The 23,291-nt window shown below is 43.5% G+C and overlaps 1 protein-coding gene across 1 annotated transcript in view; it reads left to right on the forward strand.

Annotated features, from left to right (window-relative positions):
• Positions 1 to 22,794, forward strand: part of DHDDS (dehydrodolichyl diphosphate synthase subunit) — a 59,259-nt gene extending 36,465 nt beyond the window's left edge. The window contains exons 8-9 of the mRNA XM_073616147.1: positions 21,095 to 21,202; positions 21,329 to 22,794. Of these exons, the coding sequence (XP_073472248.1) occupies positions 21,095 to 21,202; positions 21,329 to 21,562 (342 nt within the window). The 3' untranslated portion in view covers positions 21,563 to 22,794. The remainder of the gene's footprint in view (positions 1 to 21,094; positions 21,203 to 21,328) is intronic.
• Positions 22,795 to 23,291: the final 497 nt, after the last annotated feature.

The following is a 23,291-nucleotide window of genomic DNA, read 5'->3' on the forward strand; positions in this document are numbered from 1 at the left end:
AGCAGATTTCAGCCAATGATTTTGCCCATGAACCTGCTGATCAGCTGTAGCCAGTCACAGCCTTGTTTGTAAACATAGACACAGGATCTGGCCGGTTCAGGAAGAGAAGAAAGCCAGACCTATGTGAGTAGAAACAGAACATTTACACTTGCATACACCTGTTAGGCACATTTAACCCTTTGCTTGCCCTCCATTTAACCCTTTCGCTGGCAGGCCCTGTGCTCCATTTTTAAACTCAGGTGGCCAGGCCATTTTTGCAATTTTTTCCATTGCTTTTTTAAATTTCCCTTTACAGCTTTCAGAGTTCTTTAAAGACCCCACAAACAATATATTTTCTGAAAGCACATGGCCAGTAGAATACAAATAAGGTGCTACTGATTTTTTAGGGCACAGTGATATTTGCGCAAATGTTTATCAAAGCAATGTTTTCCTTTAAAAATACACTAAAATCGTTATTAGCAGATAAAAACAGCACATTTTACAAAATTCCTACTAAATGTAAAAACTTAACCTGTATTGAGTTAATTAATAACAAATATTTGTAATTTTTTAAATTACACCATTTTGCAAAATGGTGAAAACTGAAAGTATGCAAAAAATGTAAATAACCACTTTTCGCTAAAAATCTGAGAGTTTTTATTGTTCCCTTACAGCTTTCAGAGTTTGTTAACCACTTCAATACAGGGCACTTATACCCCCTTCCTGCCCAGACCAATTAGCTTTCAGTGCTCTTGCACTTTTAATACCAATTACTCAGTCATGCAACATTGTACCCAAACAACATTTTCTATCATTTTTTTTCACACAAATCTAGTTTTCTTTTGATGATGTTTAATCGCCCGTTTTTTTTTTTTTGTTTTTTTTGAGATATAAGTGAAAAAAAGCGATTAAAAAGAAAAAAACTTTTCTAGTTTCTATTATAAAATTTAGTAAATAAGTAATTTTTGTTTATAAAATTGGGTCAAAATGTATACTGCTACAGATCTTTGGTAAAAATAACCCAAATTAGTGGATTTAATTTCATCTGTGTGAAAGTTATACAGTCTACAAGCTTTGATGCCAATCATTGAAAATTGATCACACCTGATGCACTGACGGCCTATAATTTATTGAGGCCCTGAAATGTCAGGACAGTACAAATATCCCCCAAATGATCCATTTTTGAAAAATAGAAAGTCCAAGGTATTTAGTAAGAGGCATGGCAAGTTTTTTGAAGTTGTAATTTATTCCCACAATTCTTTGGAAAATGAAGAAATGTAATTATTTTTTTACACAAAATTGTAACAACATAATAAGTTATGTATCACACCCAGCATATGCATACTTTCTATTGCACCCCAAAATACATTCTGCTACTCCCCCCGAATATGGCGATACCATATGTGAGACTTTTTCACACCCTGGCCACATAGAGAGGTCCAACATGCAGGGAGCGCTGTCAAGCGTTCTAGGAGCATAAATTGCACATCTAATTTCCTAACGACCTATCACGTTTTTGAAGGTCCTGGAGCACCAGGATAATGAAATTACCCACAAAATTACCCCATTTTAGAAAGTAAACACCCCCAACGTATATTCTATGAGGCATAATGAGACTTTTAAACATGCCATTTGTTTCCACAAGTTTTTGGAATATGTGGAAAGAAAATAAAAACATATTTTTTTTTTTTACACAAAGTTGTCCATTTAAAAGATATTTCTAACACATAGCATGTATATAGCAAAAATGACACCCTAAAATACATTCTTCTACTCCTCCTGAGTATGATGATACCACATGTGTGAGACTTTTTCACAGCCTGGCTACATTTCCTGATGGCACACTTTTGAAGGTTGGAATTACACACAAAATGACACCATTTTGGAAAGCAAACACTCAAACGTATATTCTTTGCAGCATGGGCTGCAGATAGGTACTTGGGTACTCTAAAGCTGATGGGCTGCAGATGGGTACTCTGATGGGTTGGAGACAGGTACTCGGGTACTCTGATGGACTGGAGACATGTACCTGTGTACGCTTATGCGCTGGAGACAGGTACTCTGGTAATCTGATGGTCTGCAGATAGGTACTCTGATGGGCTGGAGACAGGTACGTGGGTATTCTGGGCTGCAGATAGGTACTCGGGTACTCTGATGGGCTGGAGACAGGTACTCTGATGGGCTGGAGACAGGTACTCGGGTACTCTGATGGGCTGGAGACGGGTACTCTGATGGGCTGGAGACGGGTACTCTGATGGGCTGCAGATAAGTACTTGGGTACTCTGATGGGCTGAAGAGAGATACTCGGGTACTATGATGGGTTGCAGATAGGTACTCGGTTACTCTGATGAGTTGCAGATAGGTACTCGGTTACTCTGATGGATTGCAGATAGGTACTCAGTTACTCTGATGGGCTGGAGAGAGGTACTCGGTTACTCTGATGGGCTGGAGAGAGGTACTCCGTTACTTTGATGGGCTGGAGAGAGGTACTCGGTTACTCTGTTGGGCTGGAGAGAGGTACTCGGTTACTCTGTTGGGCTGGAGAGAGGTACTCGGTTACTCTGTTGGGCTGGAGAGAGGTACTCGGTTACTCTGATGGGCTGGAGACAGGTACTCGGGTACTCTGATGGACTGGAGACAGGTACTCGGGTACTCTGATTGGCTGGAGACAGGTACTCGGGTACTCTGATGGGCTGGAAACAGGTACTCGGGTACTCTGATGGGCTGGAGACAGGTACTCTGGTCCTCTGATGGTCTGGAGACGGGTCCTCTGATGGTCTGGAGACGGGTCCTCTGAAACTCTGTTGGGCTGAAGACGGGTCCTCTGAAACTCTGTTGGGCTGAAGACGGGTCCTCTGAAACTCTGTTGGGCTGAAGACGGGTCCTCTGAAACTCTGTTGGGCTGAAGACGGGTCCTCTGAAACTCTGTTGGGCTGAAGACGGGTCCTCTGAAACTCTGTTGGGCTGAAGACGGGTCCTCTGAAACTCTGTTGGGCTGAAGACATGTACAGTACCCGTGTACTCTGATGAGCTGGAGACAGGTACTTGGGTACTCTGATGGGCTGGAGACATGTACCCGTGTACTGATGGACTGGAGACATGTACCCGTATACTCTGATGGGCTGGAGACATGTACCCGTGTACTCTGATGGGCTGGAGACATGTACCCGTGTACTCTGATGGGCTGGAGACATGTACCCGTGTACTCTGATGGGCTGGAGACATGTACCCGTGTACTCTGATGGGCTGGAGACATGTACCCGTGTACTCTGATGGGCTGGAGACATGTACCCGTGTACTCTGATGGGCTGGAGACATGTACCCGTGTACTCTGATGGGCTGGAGACATGTACCCGTGTACTCTGATGGGCTGGAGACATGTACCCGTGTACTCTGATGGGCTGGAGACATGTACCCGTGTACTCTGATGGGCTGGAGACATGTACCCGTGTACTCTGATGGGCTGGAGACAGGTACCCGTGTACTCTGATGGGCTGGAGACAGGTACCCGTGTACTCTGATGGGCTGGAGACAGGTACGTGGGTATTCTGGGCTGCAGATTGGTACTCTGATGGGCTGGAGACAGGTACTCGGGTACTCTGATGGGCTGGAGACAGGTATTCGGTAGGGCTGGGAGATTTTCCAAAAAAAAAAAAAAAAAACTCAATTCACGATTCGAATCGAGGTGTTTTTTTTTTTTTTTGGATAACGCGCTGGTCCTGAAGAGCTGCGGGCAGGAGTTTTTAGGCCGGATGCCGCCTCGCCTTGAGGACTAGGCCGAAGCCGCGGCCTCACCTAAAAACTCCTGCCCACAGCTCCTCAGGACCGGCGCGGTGAAAAAAAAAACCTAAAAAAATCGATTTGCTTAAATTTTGAATCGATTTGACCTCTCAACTCGATTCAAAATTTGAATCGATTTTTTTTTCCCAGCAGTACTACTCGGGTACTCTGATGGGCTGGAAACAGGTACTCTGATGGGCAGGAGACTGGTACTCGGGTACTCTGATGGGCAGGAGACTGGTACTCGGGTACTCTGATGGGCCCGAGACTGGTACTCGGGTACTCTGATGGGCCCGAGACTGGTACTCGGGTACTCTGATGGGCCCGAGACTGGTACTCTTTACTACTGGGGCAGTCAGTGTGATTTGGTGTACACTGTAAGAGGTAACTAGCGGTTACCGCAATCTCCTCCTTACACACAGTGTGTGAGGAGAAGAACCCGGTAACAGCTGGTTACTGTGGCTTGTTTACATTCTGTGACCGGCTGTGATTGGACACAGCTGGTCACGTGGTAAAGAGACAATTTTATTGGCTCTTTACCCTGATCGGGGATGGGCTGTGTCAGAGTGATACTCCTCATCCCAGATTGCTGCTCTGTATGCGCCCCTGGGGGCACGCACGAGCGGCTTGCATGAGCACAATGCTTGTGACCGGCTCTGATTGGACACTGTCAGTCATGTGGTAAAGAGCCATTTTTATTGGCTTTTTACACTGATCGGGATGGGCTGTGTCCCGAGGGACACGCCTCATGCCCGATCACCGTGCTGAGAACCGGAGGACTACAGACCACGCCCGCCCGGAGGGAGATGTTCCTGCCAGCGTCATTTTACTATGGCCCAGTATGGAAGTGGTTAAAGACCCCCCCAAAACATATATTTTCTGAAAGCATAGGACCAGTAGAATAAAAAGAAGTTGCTACTGATTTTTAAGGCCCCGTGATATTTGCACAAATGTTTATGAAAACAATATATTCGCTAAACATTCTCTAAAATAATTTTTTGCAGATAAAAATACATCAAATTTTACAAAATTCCTGCTAAAATCCTACTAAATATAAAAGCTTAACCTGTATTGAGTTAATAAATAACATATTTGTAATTTTTAAATTGGGGCTTTTTACAAAATAGTGAAAGCTGAATTTCAGCAGATGCAAACACAGCAAATTTTACAAAATTCCGGCTAAATTCCTACTAAATATAAAAACTTAACCTGTATTAAGTTAAAAGGGTTATGAGGTGTTCCACCTTAATGCATTCTATACATTAAGGTGAAAAACCTCCTTTCATGCAGCAGCCCCCTCAAGGCTCCCCTTTGCTTACCTGAACCCTGTAATTCCCGCGATGGGAACGAGCACACCTTCGGCCGGTGTCTCCTGTCCTGATTGGATAGATTGATGACAGCGCAGCCGTTGGCTCCCACTGCTGTCAATCAAATCCAATAACACGGGGGGCGGGGCCGAGTCCTGCTGTTTGTTTAAATAGACGCAGCAGCAGGACTCGGGAGCGTGCCCGCACGGGTGTCCCGATGGGGAGCGCTTCTCCAACGGGGCACTCGAGAAGAGGAGGAGCCACCAGCGCCGCTGAGGAACCCCAGAAGAGGAGGATCAGGGCCACTCTGTGCAAAACCAACTGCACAGGGGAGGTAAGTATGATATGTTTGTAATTAAAAAAAAAAAAGGTTTAGTAACCCTTTAATAAATAACAAATATTTGTAAATTTTAAATTGCGCCTTTTTTGAGAAATAGTGAAAATCGGACGTATGCAAACATTTCTCAAAAAATCTGGAGGTTTTCCTTTTTCACTTACAGCTTTCAGAGTTTGTACATTTTCTGAAAGCACGTGACCAGTAGAATAAAAAGAAGGTGCTTCTGATTTTTAAGGCACCGCAATATTTGTGCAAATGTTTATCAAAGCAATATTTTCACTAAAAATACACTAAAACCATTAATAGTGGATTCATACATGGCAAAATTTACAAAATTCCTGCTAAATCCTGGTAAATATAAAAGTGAAAACTGTATTGAGTTAATAAATAACAAATATTAGTACATTTTAAATTGCACCGTTTTGTGAAATTGTGAAAACTGAAGGTACGCAAAACCGTAAATAAATAAATGTACTCTACAAATCCGGAGGTTACCATTTTTCACTTACAGCTTTCAGGATTTGAAAAGACCCCTCAAACTAGACATTTTCTGAAAGCACATGACCTGTAGAATAAAAAAAAGTGCTACTGATTATTTGGACCCCGCAATAATTGTGCAAATGTTCATCATCTCGCTATTTTCACAAAAAATACACTAAAATCATTAATAGTGCACATAAACATAGTTACACATAGTAAACACAACATAACTTACAAAATACCTGCTAAATTACTACTAAAGCATTGTTCATATGTGGCATACTAAAGTGTACATCATGGAGGGCCATGTTTACCCGCACAGGGATGCACAGGTGTTCTGTGCATCCCCGTACAGGCAAGTCGCATTTATGTCAATTGGGATGCAACTGCTGCACAGGCATAGCTGCTGTTCCCAATCAATCCTCTATGTGGGTGTGGGTACACGACCACGAACGCAGACAGTGTGAGCTCAGGGACATGCATGCGGACCTACATGGGTGTAAAATTGGGAGCAATGGCTCTGTTTGTGCAGTTGCTGCATCCCAAATTACATCAATGGGACTGTCTGCACAGAGATGCACGGAACACATGTGCGTCCCCGTAAAGGTACGCTGTGTATGCCCTGTGTGAACAAAGCCTTAGGTCCCTTTCACACAAGCAGACGGATCGGGTCTGCCTGTCTGTTTTTCAGGCGGGCCCAAATGGACCACCCATTGTTCTCTATGGAGAGGCTGATGTAAATGGACATGTGTCCGTTTATACCAGCTTGCATCCGGTCCGCTAAAAAAAGACGGATTGGGATCCCATTCCTAGGGCTGGGAGATTTTCTAAAAAAAAAAAAAAAAAAAAAATCTGCGATTTTCTTTTAAAAAAAAAAAAAAAAAAACTCGATTCATGATTTGAATCCAATTTTTTTTTTTTTTTTTTTGGACACCGCGCCGGTCCTAAGGAACTGCGGGTAAGAGTTTTTAGGCAAGGCCGCGGCTACGGCCTAGTCCGCGGCGTCTGGCCTCGTGGACTAGGCCGAAGCCGTGGCCTCGCCTAAAAACTCCTGCACGCAGCTCCTCAGGACCGGCGCGGTGAAAAAAAAAATCCAAAAAAATCGATTTGCTTAAATTTTGAATCGATTTGACCTCAACTCAATTCAAGATTTAAGTCGAATTTTTTTTTTCCCCAGCCCTACCCATTCCCCATCCATCTTGCAGATTGGATAGTATCGAATGGAAATGGACAGGTGGTCCATTTCCATCCGACCGCCCCATAGAGAACAGCGGGCTGTGTCCGTGTCTGCTCTGCATCAGCGGAGAGGACGCGGACCTGTTATCCACCTGCTCAGTGGGGATCAACAGGCGGATCTGCTTGACAGAGTCCAATCCATGTGAAAGGGGTCTTACCAGGAGTTGCTGGTCCTTTAGGGGTCTAGGGGCGCCTCCCCCCTGCAGAGCACCAGACTCTTATGTATGTTTGTTTTTTTTTTCCCCAAGCCACATGATTAGAACCTGAGGCTCTAATTGGCTTGAAAAAGGTTAAGCTTGGGGCATAGAGCATTGTGCACCGAACCCACCCACCCACTTGTGACAATAGCGAATTAATATTCGCTATTGTCTTCTGGCTTCTCCTGTCCAATCAGGACAGGAGGCGGATCGGGTTGGCCGGGAGGGGAAGCTGAGGAAGCCATGGGGGGGGCTTCACCGTGGTGAGTGCAGGCGGACCTGGGAGGGTGTTTTAATTGCCCCCCCCAAAAAAAAAAAAAAGTTTAGGACCAGCCGCCACTGGGTCTTACTATGTTTTTGTTTGTTTTCCTTTTTTTTTCCCAGACGATCTTTGGTGAGATATCAGAGGTCTAAACAGACCCCCATATCTCTTTTTTTGATACAGAGAAAGGGACTGAAGATAGTCCCTTTCTCTGCAGCACATTACATGAATGAATAAGGAATCTGTATAGAGATTCCTCATTCATTCATAAAATGACAGTCTGATAAATAGTAACACTCGCGGTTTACTGTCAGCGGTCAGTGGACATATAGGAGCGATCTGTAGTAATTGCTGCCTATGTCCACTGCACTACAGGGAGGGGGCTGGTGAACACATGTTTACCAAGCCCCAACTTCGCCCCCACCCACACTGCTCCCCAGCCCGACAGCTCGCCGGAGCTCAGTGAAGAGGGGGACCTTTGTAAGTTCACCTTTACAGATTTTTCTGTAAAGGTGAGCTTACACTTTAAGCAATATCTCCCCAGCAAGTGTGCCATATATGGGGTAATAACGTATAAGCTTTCTGAAAGGGCCACAGGCTGTACGTATCGCTTTAGAAATCATGAGGGAAAAGACAGTCAAGAGTCCCCCGGATGCACACACTACATGGGGAGCAGTGGCAAGATAGTGTGGGACTGGTCACCCTTGTTCCATAAGGGTTACCATTTATACATGGACAACTTTTATGTAAGCGTGTGACTTTTTAGACATCTGTTCGTTAAAGCGGAGTTCCACCCAAAAGTGGAACTTCCGCTTAATTGCTCCTCCCCCCCCTACGGTGTCACATTTTGGCACCTTTCAGGGGGGAGGAGAAACAGGGACCTGTTTTTGACTGACAGGTCCGCTTCCCCAATTCCAGGAGACCGGGCCGCAGCCCAATCTCCTGGAGGTTCAGCCCCCTCCTCCGCCACCGGGCCAGTCAGAAAGCGCAGCGCGCTTCGCGTGTGTACAGTAGGGAAGCCGGGTTCCCTTACCTGGAATGGCGGCGGCTGCACCTGACAGTTGAGCCGAAGATCGGCATTGTGGGCTCCCTGGACAGGTAAGTGTCCATATAATAAAAGTCAGCAGCTACAGTATTTGTAGCTGCTGACTTTACATTTTTTTTTTTCCCCAAGGCGGAACTCCTTTTTAACCACTTGCCGACCGGGCCATAGCCGAAAGAGGGTTACAGCGTGGTCGGCTTATTCTGGGTGGACGTCCGTGGGACGCCATTCCAGAATGTTGTTCCCGCGCGCCCCCTGGGGCGCGCACCCGGGAACATTCATGACCCGCATCACGGGATGATGGTAAATAGCCGCTGGTCGCGGCCTCTTACCACGTGATCATTGCGTCAAATGATGGAGCGATCACTTGTAAACAAACCGGTGTCATGTCATGACGCCGGTTCCTCCCTCCCCTCTGTGTACCGATCGGTACAGTGCGAGGGGGAGAGATGGCAGCAGCTCTGTGGGCTGGATGTTTAGTGCCCACAGGGCTGCTCAATGTCAATACTCTGCAATACTCTGCAAAACTGCAATACTCTGCAACATTGCAACACTGTGCAATGCTCTGCAACACCGTGCAATACTCTGCAACTCTGCCAATACTCTGCAATAAATTTTAACAGAAACAAAGAATTTTTTTTTTTTAATCGAATTTTCAGTCTTTTTTGATTTATAGCGCAAAAAATAAAAAACCCAGCAGTGATTAAATACCACCAAAAGAAAGCTCTATTTGTGTGAAAAAAAGGACAAAAATTTCATATGGGTACAGTGTTGCATGACTGAGTAATTGTCATTCAAAATGTGAGAGCACCGAAAGCTGAAAATTGGTCTGGTTAGGAAGGGGGTTTAAGTGCCCAGTTGTCAAGTGGTTAAGCACCTCAATACTGGGCACTTTCACCCCCTTCCTGCCCAGGCCAATTTTCAGCTTTCAGTGCTGTTGCACTTTGAATGATAATTATTCAGTCATGCAACACTGTACTCATATGAAATTTAGGCAAATAGAGCTTTCTTTTGGTGGTATTTGATCACCACTGGGTTTTTTATTTTTTTGCGCTATAAACTAAAAAAGACCAAATATTTAAAAAAAAAACATATTTTTCTTTGTTTCTGTTATACAATTTTGCAAATAAGTAATTTTTTTTTTCATAAATGTTGACCAATATTTATACTGCTACATTTCTTTGGTAAAAATAACCCAAATTGGTGCATATTCTTTTGGTCTGTGTGAAAGTTATAGCGTCTACAAGCTATGGTACCAATCTTGGAAAACTGATCACACCTGATGGTCTATCGCATTTCTTGAGGTTCTAACATGCCAAGACAGTACAAATACCCCCCAAATACACCTTTTTGAAAAGTAGACATTGCTAGGTATTTAGTAAGAGGCATGAAGAGTTTTTTTTTTAAGTTGTAATTTTTTTCCCACAAAATTAAGAAATTAACTAAAATTTGTATTTTTCACAAAAATGTCATATTAAGTTATTTCTCACATGTGGCATAAATATGACGAAATCTGAGATCCTTAATATTTCTATACCAAAAGAGAGAGCGACCCAATTACAGGGCTCATTTCCTTTTAGCTGGCAATCTCACTCATTGAAATATTTGGGTATCTCTCTCACCCCTAATCCCGCGTCTCTGTTTTGTACTAATTTTATCCCATTACTGAACACAATCAGATCTGATCTACAGAAATGGTCACAGCTAGCTCACTCATGGTTGGGAAGGATAAGTGTGGTGAAAATGAACTTTCTGCCCTGTAGGATATTTTACATTAGTGAGATCTATTACTACCAGATATGTTTGGAACAGGAGGCGTCCTAGAATTGCTAGAAGCTTGCTTACTAGACCCAAAAAAGAGGGAGGACTGGCTCTACCGGACATTAGACGATACTACCAGGCGGTTATATTGAACAGGGTTTCAGACTGGAAATATCATAACAACTCCAAGCTTTGGGTATCATTAGAAACAGAGCTCTGTGGATCAGATCTTTACACACTACTATGGATTCCAAGGAAATATAGATCTCTGGCTGCCAGCATGGCGCCGCTCACACGATCCACCCTAATGGCCTGGGACTCCTTATGTTTATCCCACAACTGGCCATATAATTCTCCTCTGATGCCTCTCACGGGGCATAACTACTTCCCACCAGGCAATATGGATCCCAAAACCCATTCCTGGAATCTTGGACACGCAGTTCTACTCCACCAAGTGACAACTACCTCTGGGGTGGTACCAATCTCGTCGCTAGCATCTACATCACCGGTGCCTTTAATGACGCAATGGCGATATCATCAATTGTTGACTTTCGTTAAGTCTCTCCCACAACCTGTACGTGATATAGCTAATTTAACACCCATAGAGACAGCTTTTATAGATGATCAACCAGTGGAGAAACCCCTCTCATACTTCTATCAAGCTTTACGTTCACTAGCCTCTGTTGGCCATCCTAGCTATATCAACAATTGGGAGAAAGACCTTCATAAAGACCTTAAAGAAACCCAGAAGTCCACAATTCTCATTTTATCTCATACATCTTCAATGTCCTCTAAACTGGAAGAAGTGAACTATAAGCTGCTAACACAGTGGCATTACACCCCAGAAGCTCTTCACAGATTATTCCCTGAAATTCCCCCACTTTGCTGGCGTGGATGCGGGGAACGGGCCTCCCACGCTCATATATGGTGGTATTGTCCAATTATTAGAACATACTGGTTGACAATTCTGTATTGGATCAAGGATATTCAGGGTTCGGAGGTTTTGAATGATCCCTGGACAGTGTTGTTACATTGTACGGACGGGCCAATAGGACCATATAAAAGATCTATTACCCCACATTTATTAAATGCGGCCAAGACCCTTATACCCAAGTATTGGAAAAAACCCATGGCACCTACGCTGCGCCAATGGTTATTGGCGGTAGACCAAATATACTATATGGAACACTTAACGTATTCTCTTAGAAATAAAACCGAATTAATAAAGAATATATGGTCCTGTTGGGTTGCCTTTAAATACACTTCCGCTTACACGGAAATCATGGCCTCAAAGGCATAAAGTATTATTGTCAGAATTTTTTTTTTAGTGTAAGAGACATGTCTGAGACGGACATTTTTTTTTTAGCAGAGGCCCTAGAGAATAACATGGTGGGTTTTGCTAATTTTTATGTCACACGGTATTTTCGCAGCAGTTTTTCGTATGCAATTTTACACTTAACGCAAAAATACACTTTAATGAATTTTAATGCACAAAAATACAATATTATACCCAACTTTGTGGCAAAATATAGCGTTGCGCCAAGTAAATAGATACCAAACATGTCACGCTTTAAAATTTCGCACACTTGTGAAATGGCGCCAAACTTCGGTATTTAAAAATCTATATAGGCGACGCTTTATAAGCTCTTACAGGTTACCAGTTTAGAGTTACAGAGGAGGTCTAGTGCTAGAATTATTGCTCTCGCTCTCATGTTCGCATTGAAAACTCGTGTGTGGTGCGATTGCTGTTTATGTATGTGTATGGGACCAACATGTTTGTTTGCCTTTGCATGCGAAGACGGGGGGTGCTTTCAATTTGAATTTATTGGTGGGACACTGGTACACTGTGACAGATGTTTTTGTGCACATGTACACTTTGACAGATGTTGACGATTCACTAGGTTTACAGACGCTATTGCAGATGTTTTTGTGCACTGGTTCACTGTGATAGATGTTAATAGGACACTTGGACAGGGACAGCGGTGCTTGGTGTACGGCAGGGGTAGGCAACCTTTTGAGCACAGTGTGCCGAAAAATGTTTTCATAGAAATTGAGCGTGACAATTTGATAACAAAAAAATTTCAACTTCACACTCCCAATCACAAAAAGGATTTTCTTTATAAAGTAAATGCTGTAAACTACTTGAGTAGTAGTGAGAAATTACCATCCTGCACTCATGCCTCACATCAGCCCCAATTCATGCACCTTCACACCTCAGATCACTTTCCCACCTGCAAATCTGTTTCACCACATTGACCCCCTGCGCGCGTCTGCCCCGCCACAGTGACCCCCTGCGCGCGTCTGCCCCGCCACAGTGACCCCCTGCGGGCGTCTGCCCCGCCACAGTGACCCCCTGCGGGCGTCTGCCCCGCCACAGTGACCCCCTGCGGGCGTCTGCCCCGCCACAGTGACCCCCTGCGCGCGTCTGCCCCGCCACAGTGACCCCCTGCGCGCGTCTGCCCCGCCACAGTGACCCCCTGCGCGCGTCTGCCCCGCCACAGTGACCCCCCTGCGCGCGTCTGCCCCGCCACTGTGACCCCCTGCGCGCGTCTGCCCCGCCACTGTGACCCCCTGCGCACGTCTACCCCGCCACTGTACCACCCTACTCTTCTGCAAAAATACATCTCTGGGAATTACAGACCTAATGCAAGCTCTTGGAGGGGATGATAAGGGACTATACACAAAATTTTAGTAATGACAACAGTATCATTAGCAGTAATCAACATGGATTCATGAAGAATCGTTTTTGCCAAACCATTCTATTAACCTTCTATGAGGAGGTGAGCTGCCATGTAGATAAAGGAAGGCCTGTAGACATGGTGTATCTGGATTTTGCAAAAGCATTTGATACAGTTCCCCTTAAATGTTTACTGTACAAAGTAAGGTCCGTTGGCATGGACCATAGGGTGAGTACATGGATTGAAAATTGGCTACAGGGGAGAGTTCAGCGGGTAGTGATAAATCGGGAGTGCTCGGAATGGTCTGGGGTGGAACGAGGGGTCCCCCAGGGTTCTGTCCCGGGACCAATCCTATTTAATTTATTCGCAAACAACCTGGAGGATGGGATAAACAGCTCAATCTCTGTATTTGTGGATGATACTAAGCTAAGCAGGGCAATAATTTCTCCGCAGGATGTGAAAACTTTGCAAGAAGATCTGAAAAAATTAATGGGGTGGGCAACTACATGGTAAATGGGGTTTAATGTACAAAAATATAAAACAATCCATTTGGGTGGCAAAAAGATTTAATGCAATCTACTCACTAGTGGGAGATCCCCTGGGGGAATCTAGGATGGAAAAGGACCTGGAGGTCCTAGTAGATGACCTGCTCAGCAATGGCATGCAATGCCAAGCTACTGCAAGCAAAGCAAACATAATATTGGCATACATTAAAAAGGGGATTAACTCCAGAGTTAAAACAATAATTCTCCCTCTCTACAAGACTCTGGTCTGGCCGCACCTGGAGTATGCTGTCCAGTTCTGGGCACCAGTTCTCAGGAAGGATGTGCTGGAACTGGAGAGTGTCCAGAGAAGGGCAACAAAACTAATAAATGACTGGAGGACCTTAGTTATGAGGAAAGGTTACGAGCACTGAACTTGTTCTCTCTGGAGAAGAGACGCTTGAGAAGGGATATGATTTCAATGTACAAATACCGTACTGGTGACCCCACAATAGGGATAGAGCTTTTCCGTGAAAGGGAATTTAATAAGACATGCTGCCATTTACTAAAATTAGAAGAAAAGCATTTTAACCTTAAACTGTGTAGAGGGTTCATTACTGTAAGAGCGGTTAGGATGTGGAATTCTCTTCCACAGTCAGTGGTTTCAGTGGGGAGCATCGATACCGTATATACTCGAGTATAAGCCGAGTTTTTCAGCACGTTTTTTGTGCTGAAAATGCCCCCCTCGGCCTATACTCGAGTCAAGCACTTTTCTGCAGCAGAGAATGACATTTTTTGAACTGACTTTGGGGCCCTGTATCACACCAAATTTGGGGTTCCTAGCACCAAGTGGCCCCGAGATATGGGGCCCCAAAGTCGGTCAACTGTGTCCATCTGCAGCAATGTCATTTCAGGACCCTTTGGGTCCAGAGACCCCACATTTTGGCTGCAACTAGGGGGCATCTAGGAACCCTTAACTACCAAGTTTGAAGTTTGGGGGACCTATGGCTGCAAATGGGCACAGTGAGGCATGCAAATGGGCACAGTGAGGCTGCAAATGGGCATTGTTGACCCTTTTTTCCACTTATAGTAGCTGCGCATTTCCCACCCTAGGCTTATACTCGAGTCAATAAGTTTTCCCAGTTTTTTTGTGGTAAAATTAGGTGCCTGGGCTTATATTCGGGTCGGCTTATACTCGAGTATATACGGTAATTTCAAAAAACTATTAGATAAGCACCTGAACGACCACAACATACAGTGATATACAATGTAATACTGCCCATAAACTAATACAATCACACACATAGGTTGGACTTGATGGACTTGTGTCTTTCAACCTCTGCTACTATGTAACTATGTAACCCCCTGTACATCTGCCCCACCACTGTACCTCCCTGCACATCTGCCCCATCAATGTACCCTCTTTCTCATCTGCCCCACAACTGTAACCCCCTACACATCTGCCCCACAACTGTAAACCCCTACACATCTGCCCCACCACTGTTCTACCCTGCAGATCTGCCCCACCACTGCACCTCCCTGCACATCTGCTCCACCGCTGTACCCCCATGCTCTTCTGCTCCACCGCTGAACCATCTTCTCATCTGTCCTAATGCTGAACTTATCTGCTCCTCTGCCCAACCGCTGTAACCCCCTGTTCATCTGTCCCACCATTGTACCTCCTTTCTCCTCTGCCCTACCACTGTACCCTCTGTACATCTGCCCCGCCTCTGTACCCTCTGCTCTTCTGCCCATCCAATGTAACCCCCTGCTCATCTGTCCCACCAATGCACCTCCTTTCACATCCTCCCCACCACTGTACCCCCTTGCTCTTCTGTCCCACCACTGTAACCCCCCCCCTGCCCATCTATGTACCCCTTTTCTTGTCTGCCCCATCACTGTACCTCCCTGCACATCTGCTCCACCGCCGTATCCCCATGCTCTTCTGTCTCACTACTGAATCACCTTCTCATCTGCCCTAACACTGAACCCATCTGCTCATCTGCCCCACCACTGTAACTCGCTTTCTCATCTGCCCCACCAATGTACCTCCTGCACATCTGTCTCACCTCTGTACCCCCCTGCTCTGTAACCCCCTGCTCATCTGTCCCACCAATACACCTCCTTTCACATCTGCCCCACTGCTCTACCCCCTTGCTCTTCTGTCCCACCACTGAACCCCCTTCTCTTCTGTCCCACCACTGTAACCCCCCTGTTCTTCTGTCCCCCTTCTCGTCTCTTCCACCACTGTACCTCCCTGCACATCTGCCCCACCGCTGTACCCTCCTGCTCATTTTCCTCACCACTGTACCCTCCTGCTCCACTGCTGTACCATCTTCTCATCTATGATATGTGGAGTGGTGAAAGGAAGCAGAGCTGAGACACATCTACCTGTCCTGGCACACTCATCCTGCTGATCCACCTTTCACATCCAGCCCATGTGCTTGTATGTGATGTCATTTACAAGCATCTGAAATAGATGCGCAATTATGAGTTCAGGTCAGGGGTATTTTCTGAAAGCAGTGGGCCCCCGTAGCTGAAATAAAGTGCAGCGCAGCAAAAGTTGGGTGTGATTTTCATTGCAGGAACAGGAACACAGAGTGCAGGAGTTCAGTAGTAAGTGACGCAAAGGTTCAGGAATAATTTCAACTAAGTTCCCAGAAGCTCAACAGTAATTCCACAAACTGTCACCTGATTGTAGTTTTCTAAATCACAGTGAAATCTATTCTTTCTGAGATTGGTAGTGGCAACCAAGTGAGTCATCTTCCTCCAGATGGTGGACAGGGCTAGTAGGACTGTGATTGGCTTTAGAAGTGGCCAATGACAGTCCTCCTCTTGCATGAAACGGGGACCCCCCCCCAGCATAACTGCACCCAATCTCCTCCCCATCACAAAAGCTGACGATCGCAGCTACAGCAAAGTTAGAGAACTAAACAATGTTTCCCATCTTTTACAATGTGTGGGAACACAGTGCCTCCCCCTCAGTGCAGGTGCGGCGTGGGGAATTCAGAAATAGGAATACATTAGTGTCTCACTGACACGTCCCTGCACTGCTCTGCTGATGGGCGAGGGAGTCGAGTGCCGGCAAAAACGGCTTTGCGTGCCTTCTTGCGGCACCTGTGCCGGGGGTTGCCTACCCCTGGTGTACGGTGTGGGGATGGCTGCAGTCTGTGTGATCTGAACACTAAAATCAGCACACAGAGAACTGTCATGGCTGCAGTATCCCTCACTCCCATACCCCCACCCCCTGATCTGAGCTTTCACTGAGCTCAATGATGAGAGCCGTCACAGAGGCGTGTGTCTCTGTTTACATTGTGTGATTGGGAGGGCCATTCACGACGCCCATGTCCCGATCTGTGATGTGCTGTGTCTGAGGGATAAGCCATCACAGGATCACACTGCTGCATGGCCCATGTTCTGTCGTTTATGTGCAGCGGCTGGGTGGGAAGCGGTTAAAGAAATTGGCTGTTGTGGCACCGTGCGACCATTGCAAGGGCTTTCCTCAACTGCTCGTTAACCCCCCATTTAGAAAGGGGGAGAGAGCCTGCTTGAGCAACGAGAACTACTAGCTGTAAAATGAAAAGACAAATCAATTCACCCTGTTCCATTCACCCCAACATGACAGTCCAAATTAACACGGCGCCTAGCGTCGTTGAAAAGCCTGTCTGCATCCACGACTATGATCTAAATATGGGAGGCGCAGACTTCAATGACCAAACGATGAAGCAGTAATTGGTGTCCTGCCGAGTTAGACACTGGTGGAAAAAAAAAAAAAGAGTCCAAATATTTAAACTGGCTGTATACAATAGAAAAATAAATAAACCGCGTTAAGTAAAAATTAGTATACAGTTGGTAAGGTGGGGGTTTTTACTGCCACACACAAATATTATATGAACAAAAAAAAATATAGAAATTCAATATTTAGACACAAAGGAAAAAAAAGAAAAAGTCCAGATATTTCTTGAAATGGGATCAATCTTCAAAATAGCAGAACGTTCAACTTAATATGGGTAACGGTCCGAAAAATATGAGCTATGATTGCCCTTACCAGAACATCAGTGACAATGAGCGGATGGCATTAAACCCAGCCAGGGCCTTTGGGGTGAAAACCAATCTGCACCGTCCGTTTTCAAAATGTAGTTCCCTCAATGGATACAGGAGAAAAACACAAAAAACTGGCCATAGTGTAGTATAATCAGATGTTTACCATGGACATGCAGACATACCAACACCCTGGTGAGCACACAAAAACAAAAAAAAAAAAAGGGGAGGTGAAAACCCACCACTGTGGCTGTAGATTGCGCTTACCGACTCACGGTGGTAACCAGGCTCTATATCAAACTAGGAACTGATCGATGGTTGACAGGGAACACTTGATTCCCATTGAGAACGTCCATTTGATGACGAAACGCGTCTGGGTACGCACGCAGCGCCGCTACCACGTGACCAGGAAGTAGGACGAGCTCCGCTCCCATGTTTTTATGCCGGCCGGCGATTCGTATTCTATGCGATACAAGTTCTTTTATTCTGTAAGTGCATTGCTTTATTCATTAAATCTGGTCTTAAACGTATTTCACCATGGAGAGTTTATTATTTATATTCTGGGTTATGTACTGATGGTATGGATTCCTGGCTAATGTGGATGAATCAAGTGTTCCCTGTCAACCATCGATCATCGATGTTCTGGTAAGGGCAATCATAGCTCATATTTTTCGGACCGTTACCCATATTAAGTTGAACGTTCTGCTATTTTGAAGATTGATCCCATTTCAAGAAATATCTGTACTTTTTCTTTTTTCTTTTTCCTTTGTGTCTAAATATTGAATTTCTATATTTTTTTTTTTTGTTCATATAATATTTGTGTGTGGCAGTAAAACCCCCCACCTTACCAACTGTATACTAATTTTTACTTAGCGCGGTTTATTTATTTTTCTATATCTAATTAGTGTTGTCGCACTGTTTACTGCTGCTTAATTTTATATATTAGTCCTAGCGCGGAATTTTTATTATATATTGGCTATATACAATGCTTTTGTTATTTACAAAGCTACTGGAAGAAATGGATCCTTCCTAAAATTTCAGAAAGTGATCATCACAGCCTTTTTTGTATCCAGAAGGCACTGTGGTCCAAATCCAGATGCAGTTAGCTGGCTGCATGAGAGCCATTTTCCAGATGTCCTCCAAGGTACCCCAACACAAAGGTCAACCCAAAAAAGGAGTAGCGTCTGTGGTAAACGTGAAATAAGAGGAGTTTTCCCTCCTGTCCTGGCCAACCTGGCCTCTGGACTGCTTCTGTCGCTACCACACACTGGTGGATTATTAGTCTAGGAATCAGCATGGCGCAAGAAGGGTCTCTAAAGATGTTAGATAGGAAACCGTCTCTCACATTTTGAGAAACCCTAAAATCAAAGGCTGGAATAGGAATCGTTATGGTTCTGAAAAGTTAAGTTACAAAAAAAGTTGTAAAAAACTAAGAGGTTTTATTGAGTTAATGTTATATCCTTCTGCGTGTTATTGGTAACCGTTGTTTACTTTGCAGAAATGCATGTCAGATGCAGCACTGATTTGTGTATTCCAACAGCAGTAGAGTGCTGCTCTCAGAATACATACAGTATGTCAATACCTGCAGCATTGCAGGGGCAGATTTCTCCATCTGCAGTTGAAAAAAAGAACATGTATGCCCAGCTATAAGCGCATGGGATGGTCAGCGGGCAGTAGATCCTATGCTCAGCATATACTTTTTTTTCAGAAAGAAAACGATAATATATTTTTTATTTTTTATTTTTCAAAAACTTGTGACAAAAAAATTAGATCTGCAAAATACTCACCATGTCTCTTATCAAATACCTCGGTGTATCTGCTTTCCAAAGAAGGCTCATTTTGGCGACGGGGGGTTGTGTTTGTACTGTCCTGGCATTTTAGGGCCTCTAAAAATGTGGTAGGTAGTCAGGAAATCCAATGCGTAATTAAAGTGATATTAAAGCCAATTTAAAAATAAATAAATAAGACGCACAGAGACTCCCTTGCTTGATATCATGTAACATATCTGAAATATTGGGCCCTTGTTGGCTATATTCTGTATATATAATGTACGTGTATACATGTTTTTAAATGGCATGTTTCTTTGTGCAATTTTTATATATTTTTTGTTTTTAAATAAAATATGGCTTTTATTCAAACAATGTAGTCCAATTTGCCTCTAAAGTCTGGATTTTTCCTACTTCCTAATTTCAATCAATATTTACAGATGTGGCATAGGAGTGGTTTCAATAATTGTATTTCTAAAAAAAAATTAAGAAAATGTTATACTTGCCTGCTCTGTGCAACAGTTTTGCACAATGCTGCCCCGATCCTCCTCTTCTCAGGTCCCCCACCTGTGCTCCTGGCCACTCCCTTCTGCCGAGCGCTTTCAGAGCAAGCATCTTGCAATGGGGTTACTCAAGCAGGTTCGCACCTGAGCTGCTGCTCTGCGTGTCCATTCACACACAGGGCTGCGGATCGGCATGGTCCGCTCCCTCTCTCTTTTTATTGGCTCACTGGCTGTGATTGACAACCAATGAATCCCCAGAGAGCCGAGGCTCTCGTGCACATCGCTGGATCGCGATGGGTCTCAGGTAAGAGTATTAAGGGGGGCTTCTGCACAAAGAAGGTTTTCTACCTTCATGTATGGAATGCATGAAGGTAAAAAACCTTGAGCCCTTTAGAACCACTTTAATGCCCCTTGAAAGCCTGAAGGAGATCATTGGATTTTGGGCCCTTGTATGTAGTTGGCTCCTTAAAAAATCTCTCACATGTGGTATCCCCATACTGGGGAGAAGTAGCAGAATAGGTTTTGGGTTTAATTCCACATGGCATGTGTGAAAAACATCTCATTAAAGTGACAATTTTGTGTAACATTTGAAATGCTCCTTAAAAGCGTGAAGGTGATTATTAGATTTTGGGCCTCTGAACATGGCTAGACTGCCAAAAAGTCTCTTGTGGTATCCCCATACTCGGGAGAAGTAGCAGAATGTGTTTTGAGGTGTAATTTCACGTATATGGCAAGTGTGAGAAATATCTCATTAAAGTGACAAGATTGTGTAAAAAATAGAAAAAAATTTCCACGGACTTAACATGCCTCTCAGCAAATACCTTAGGGTATCTACTTTCCAAAAAGGGGTCTTTTGGGGTAGTTTGTACTGTCCTGCCATTTTAGCACCTCAAAAAATGTGATGGGCAGTCAAAGTCAGATCTATGTAAATTCTAGTGTATATATACACCATAGTTTGTACATGCTATAACTTTCACACATACCAGTAAATATACACTTACTGGGATTTTTTTTTTTTTTTTTTTTTTTTTTTACCAAAGACATGTAGCAGAATACATTTTGGTCTAAATTCATGAAGAAATTTTGATTTTTATTAGAATATATATATATATAGAGAGAGAGAGAGAGAGAGAGAGAGAGAGAGAGAGAGAGAGATGTGTTTAATATAACTATTGCACACATTGTTGTATTTGTGGCTGTATGTTTTATATCTTTATCTGTCTTCGTCTTCTACCTTCTACAGACATCACATGCCTGTTTGGTGTTCCAGTCAGTCCTGTGGCCTGAGTACACTTTTTGGAATCTTTGCGAGGCTATCTTAAGATATCAGTACAATCACAATGCCATCCAGGTGAACACATCATTGAATCTTATTACCAATGTGAAAAATATACAGCATGCTTTTTTTATACCTGTTGCTGCACTGTTTGTTCATTTGGACCACAGTGTCTTATTTTTGATCATATCTTTTTTGCAGAAAGCCAGAGACCTGTACAACAAGGAGCTAGCAAGGCTTCAGAAGGAAAATGACCTGAACTGGGTGCATAAGAAACTGTGGGGTGTAGAGCATAGTGATGAAGAGGAGAAGACAAAGGCTTATCAGAGACTGCTGCAACAGTGCAGAACAGAGAGAGAAGAAAGGACACAGAATTTTGTACAAGCACTGGAAAGGAAAAGAGGGGAATTTCTACTGACACTGTGTGCCAGTTAAATGGGATATAAAATTGTTCTGTAGCAGAATTTCACAACTCTTCTCCTCGGGTATGAAAAACAGGTCAAGTTTTGACAGTTTTCTTAATATATGAGTAAGTGTAATTATTTATAACCACAATTAAGCCAGTGGTTTGCATAAAGAAAACCTCAAAACATGACCTACCAGTGTTCTCTGTGGACTGGAGCTGAGAAACATTAAAACGTATCTAAAGCCATTTTGTATAGTGTGTGGAAGATTTAGCAGCCCTGTCAGGTTTTACTGCTGTTTGTGTTTCTGCTGGGGGGGGGGGGGGGGAGTGACCCAATTTTTCCTTACTGACTGAGAAAAATTTGAGAGTTGTCACTGGAACAGGAGTAAAGGGAAGGCCTTTCAGAATGGAGTGGATTCCTCTCACTTCCTGTCTTATTTCCAAAACCCAATGAAGGGGGGTCGATCCATCCATTCCTCTCACTTCCTGTCATTATACTGAAACACAGTAAAGGGGGATCCATCCAATAGGACAAAGATTCCAAAAGTAAACAGAATGTATTACTTTATTACTCTGTTCAAAAATAAAACAAAGTTTTGGCTTTATATACTTTGAGATGGCGTTTATTAGAACTCGAGCAACAATAAATCTACTGTATTGCGCAGTGTGGCCAATCGGGGTAGCAGTACTCTTGCTCCAGTTCTCATAAATCCCAATGTCATGAAAATAAATGGTCAAACCTAATGAAAATTTAGGTCAGATACTGTATACCTTCTGCAAAGAAAACTTGTTCAGTTGTTAGTAGATGTCCAGAAAGCCAACCATTCATTGCCCACCCATCCATTACTAATGATGTAACCGATGAGAGTATTCCTAGTGATAATCTGGTGATCTAGGGATCATCTAATGATCAAGAATAAGTGTCTGGAAAGGTTTATTCAATAGCATTTATTGCTGTAATTTCCTAGCATGATGGGAAACATTCAAAAGTGGTCAGTTCCCTTTACAGCGAGAAAAGGACATTTTTCTTTTTAATTTATATTCTTCAAAATATTGTTAAAATTACAAGAAAAAAAAAATCACAGCAGCTATGAGTACTCATTGATTGTTACATTAATAGTCAGTATTCAAAATTTTCATTGAAATCATGATGTGTTAATGGTTTTTGCCAGCTTTTGAAAGACAGGTAATTGTATCTACATATGGTAGATAAACTGCACCTGAGGATATTAAACGTTTTCTATGAAATGTTCTTTAATAACTAGTTGATCTATTGGTGTTAATTGTATACATTGCATATATTTGTTAAATAACATGTAGTTTTTATAACTTGGATAATTAATCCAGGTTTCAGCAACTTAAAGAAGAACTCCAGCTTTTTCTCCCCAAAACAGATGCATTGTGTATGGGAGTGAATCCCAGCCACACTGTCAGTCTGTGTAACTTCTTTGCCCTAGCTGTATACAGCAGGTTTCTGTGTCTGTGATGTCACTCCTCCTCCTGGCTGAATTTCTAAGTTCTCGGACATCCTGTTTTCTTCCTTTTCGAGTCCTGATACTATATGTCCCATGATCCTTTGACCCTCTGTAGTTTCAGGGTGGGCTATATGTCATGTATATAGAGGTAAATTGTGGGTCTGTAATAAAAAAAAATATATATATTATATTATATTATTATATATATATATATATATATATATATATATATATATATATATATATATATATATATATATATACACATTTTATAGCGATGAAT

Source organism: Aquarana catesbeiana, linkage group LG02 (genome assembly GCF_042186555.1).
Source record: "Aquarana catesbeiana isolate 2022-GZ linkage group LG02, ASM4218655v1, whole genome shotgun sequence".
Taxonomy (NCBI): domain Eukaryota; kingdom Metazoa; phylum Chordata; class Amphibia; order Anura; family Ranidae; genus Aquarana; species Aquarana catesbeiana.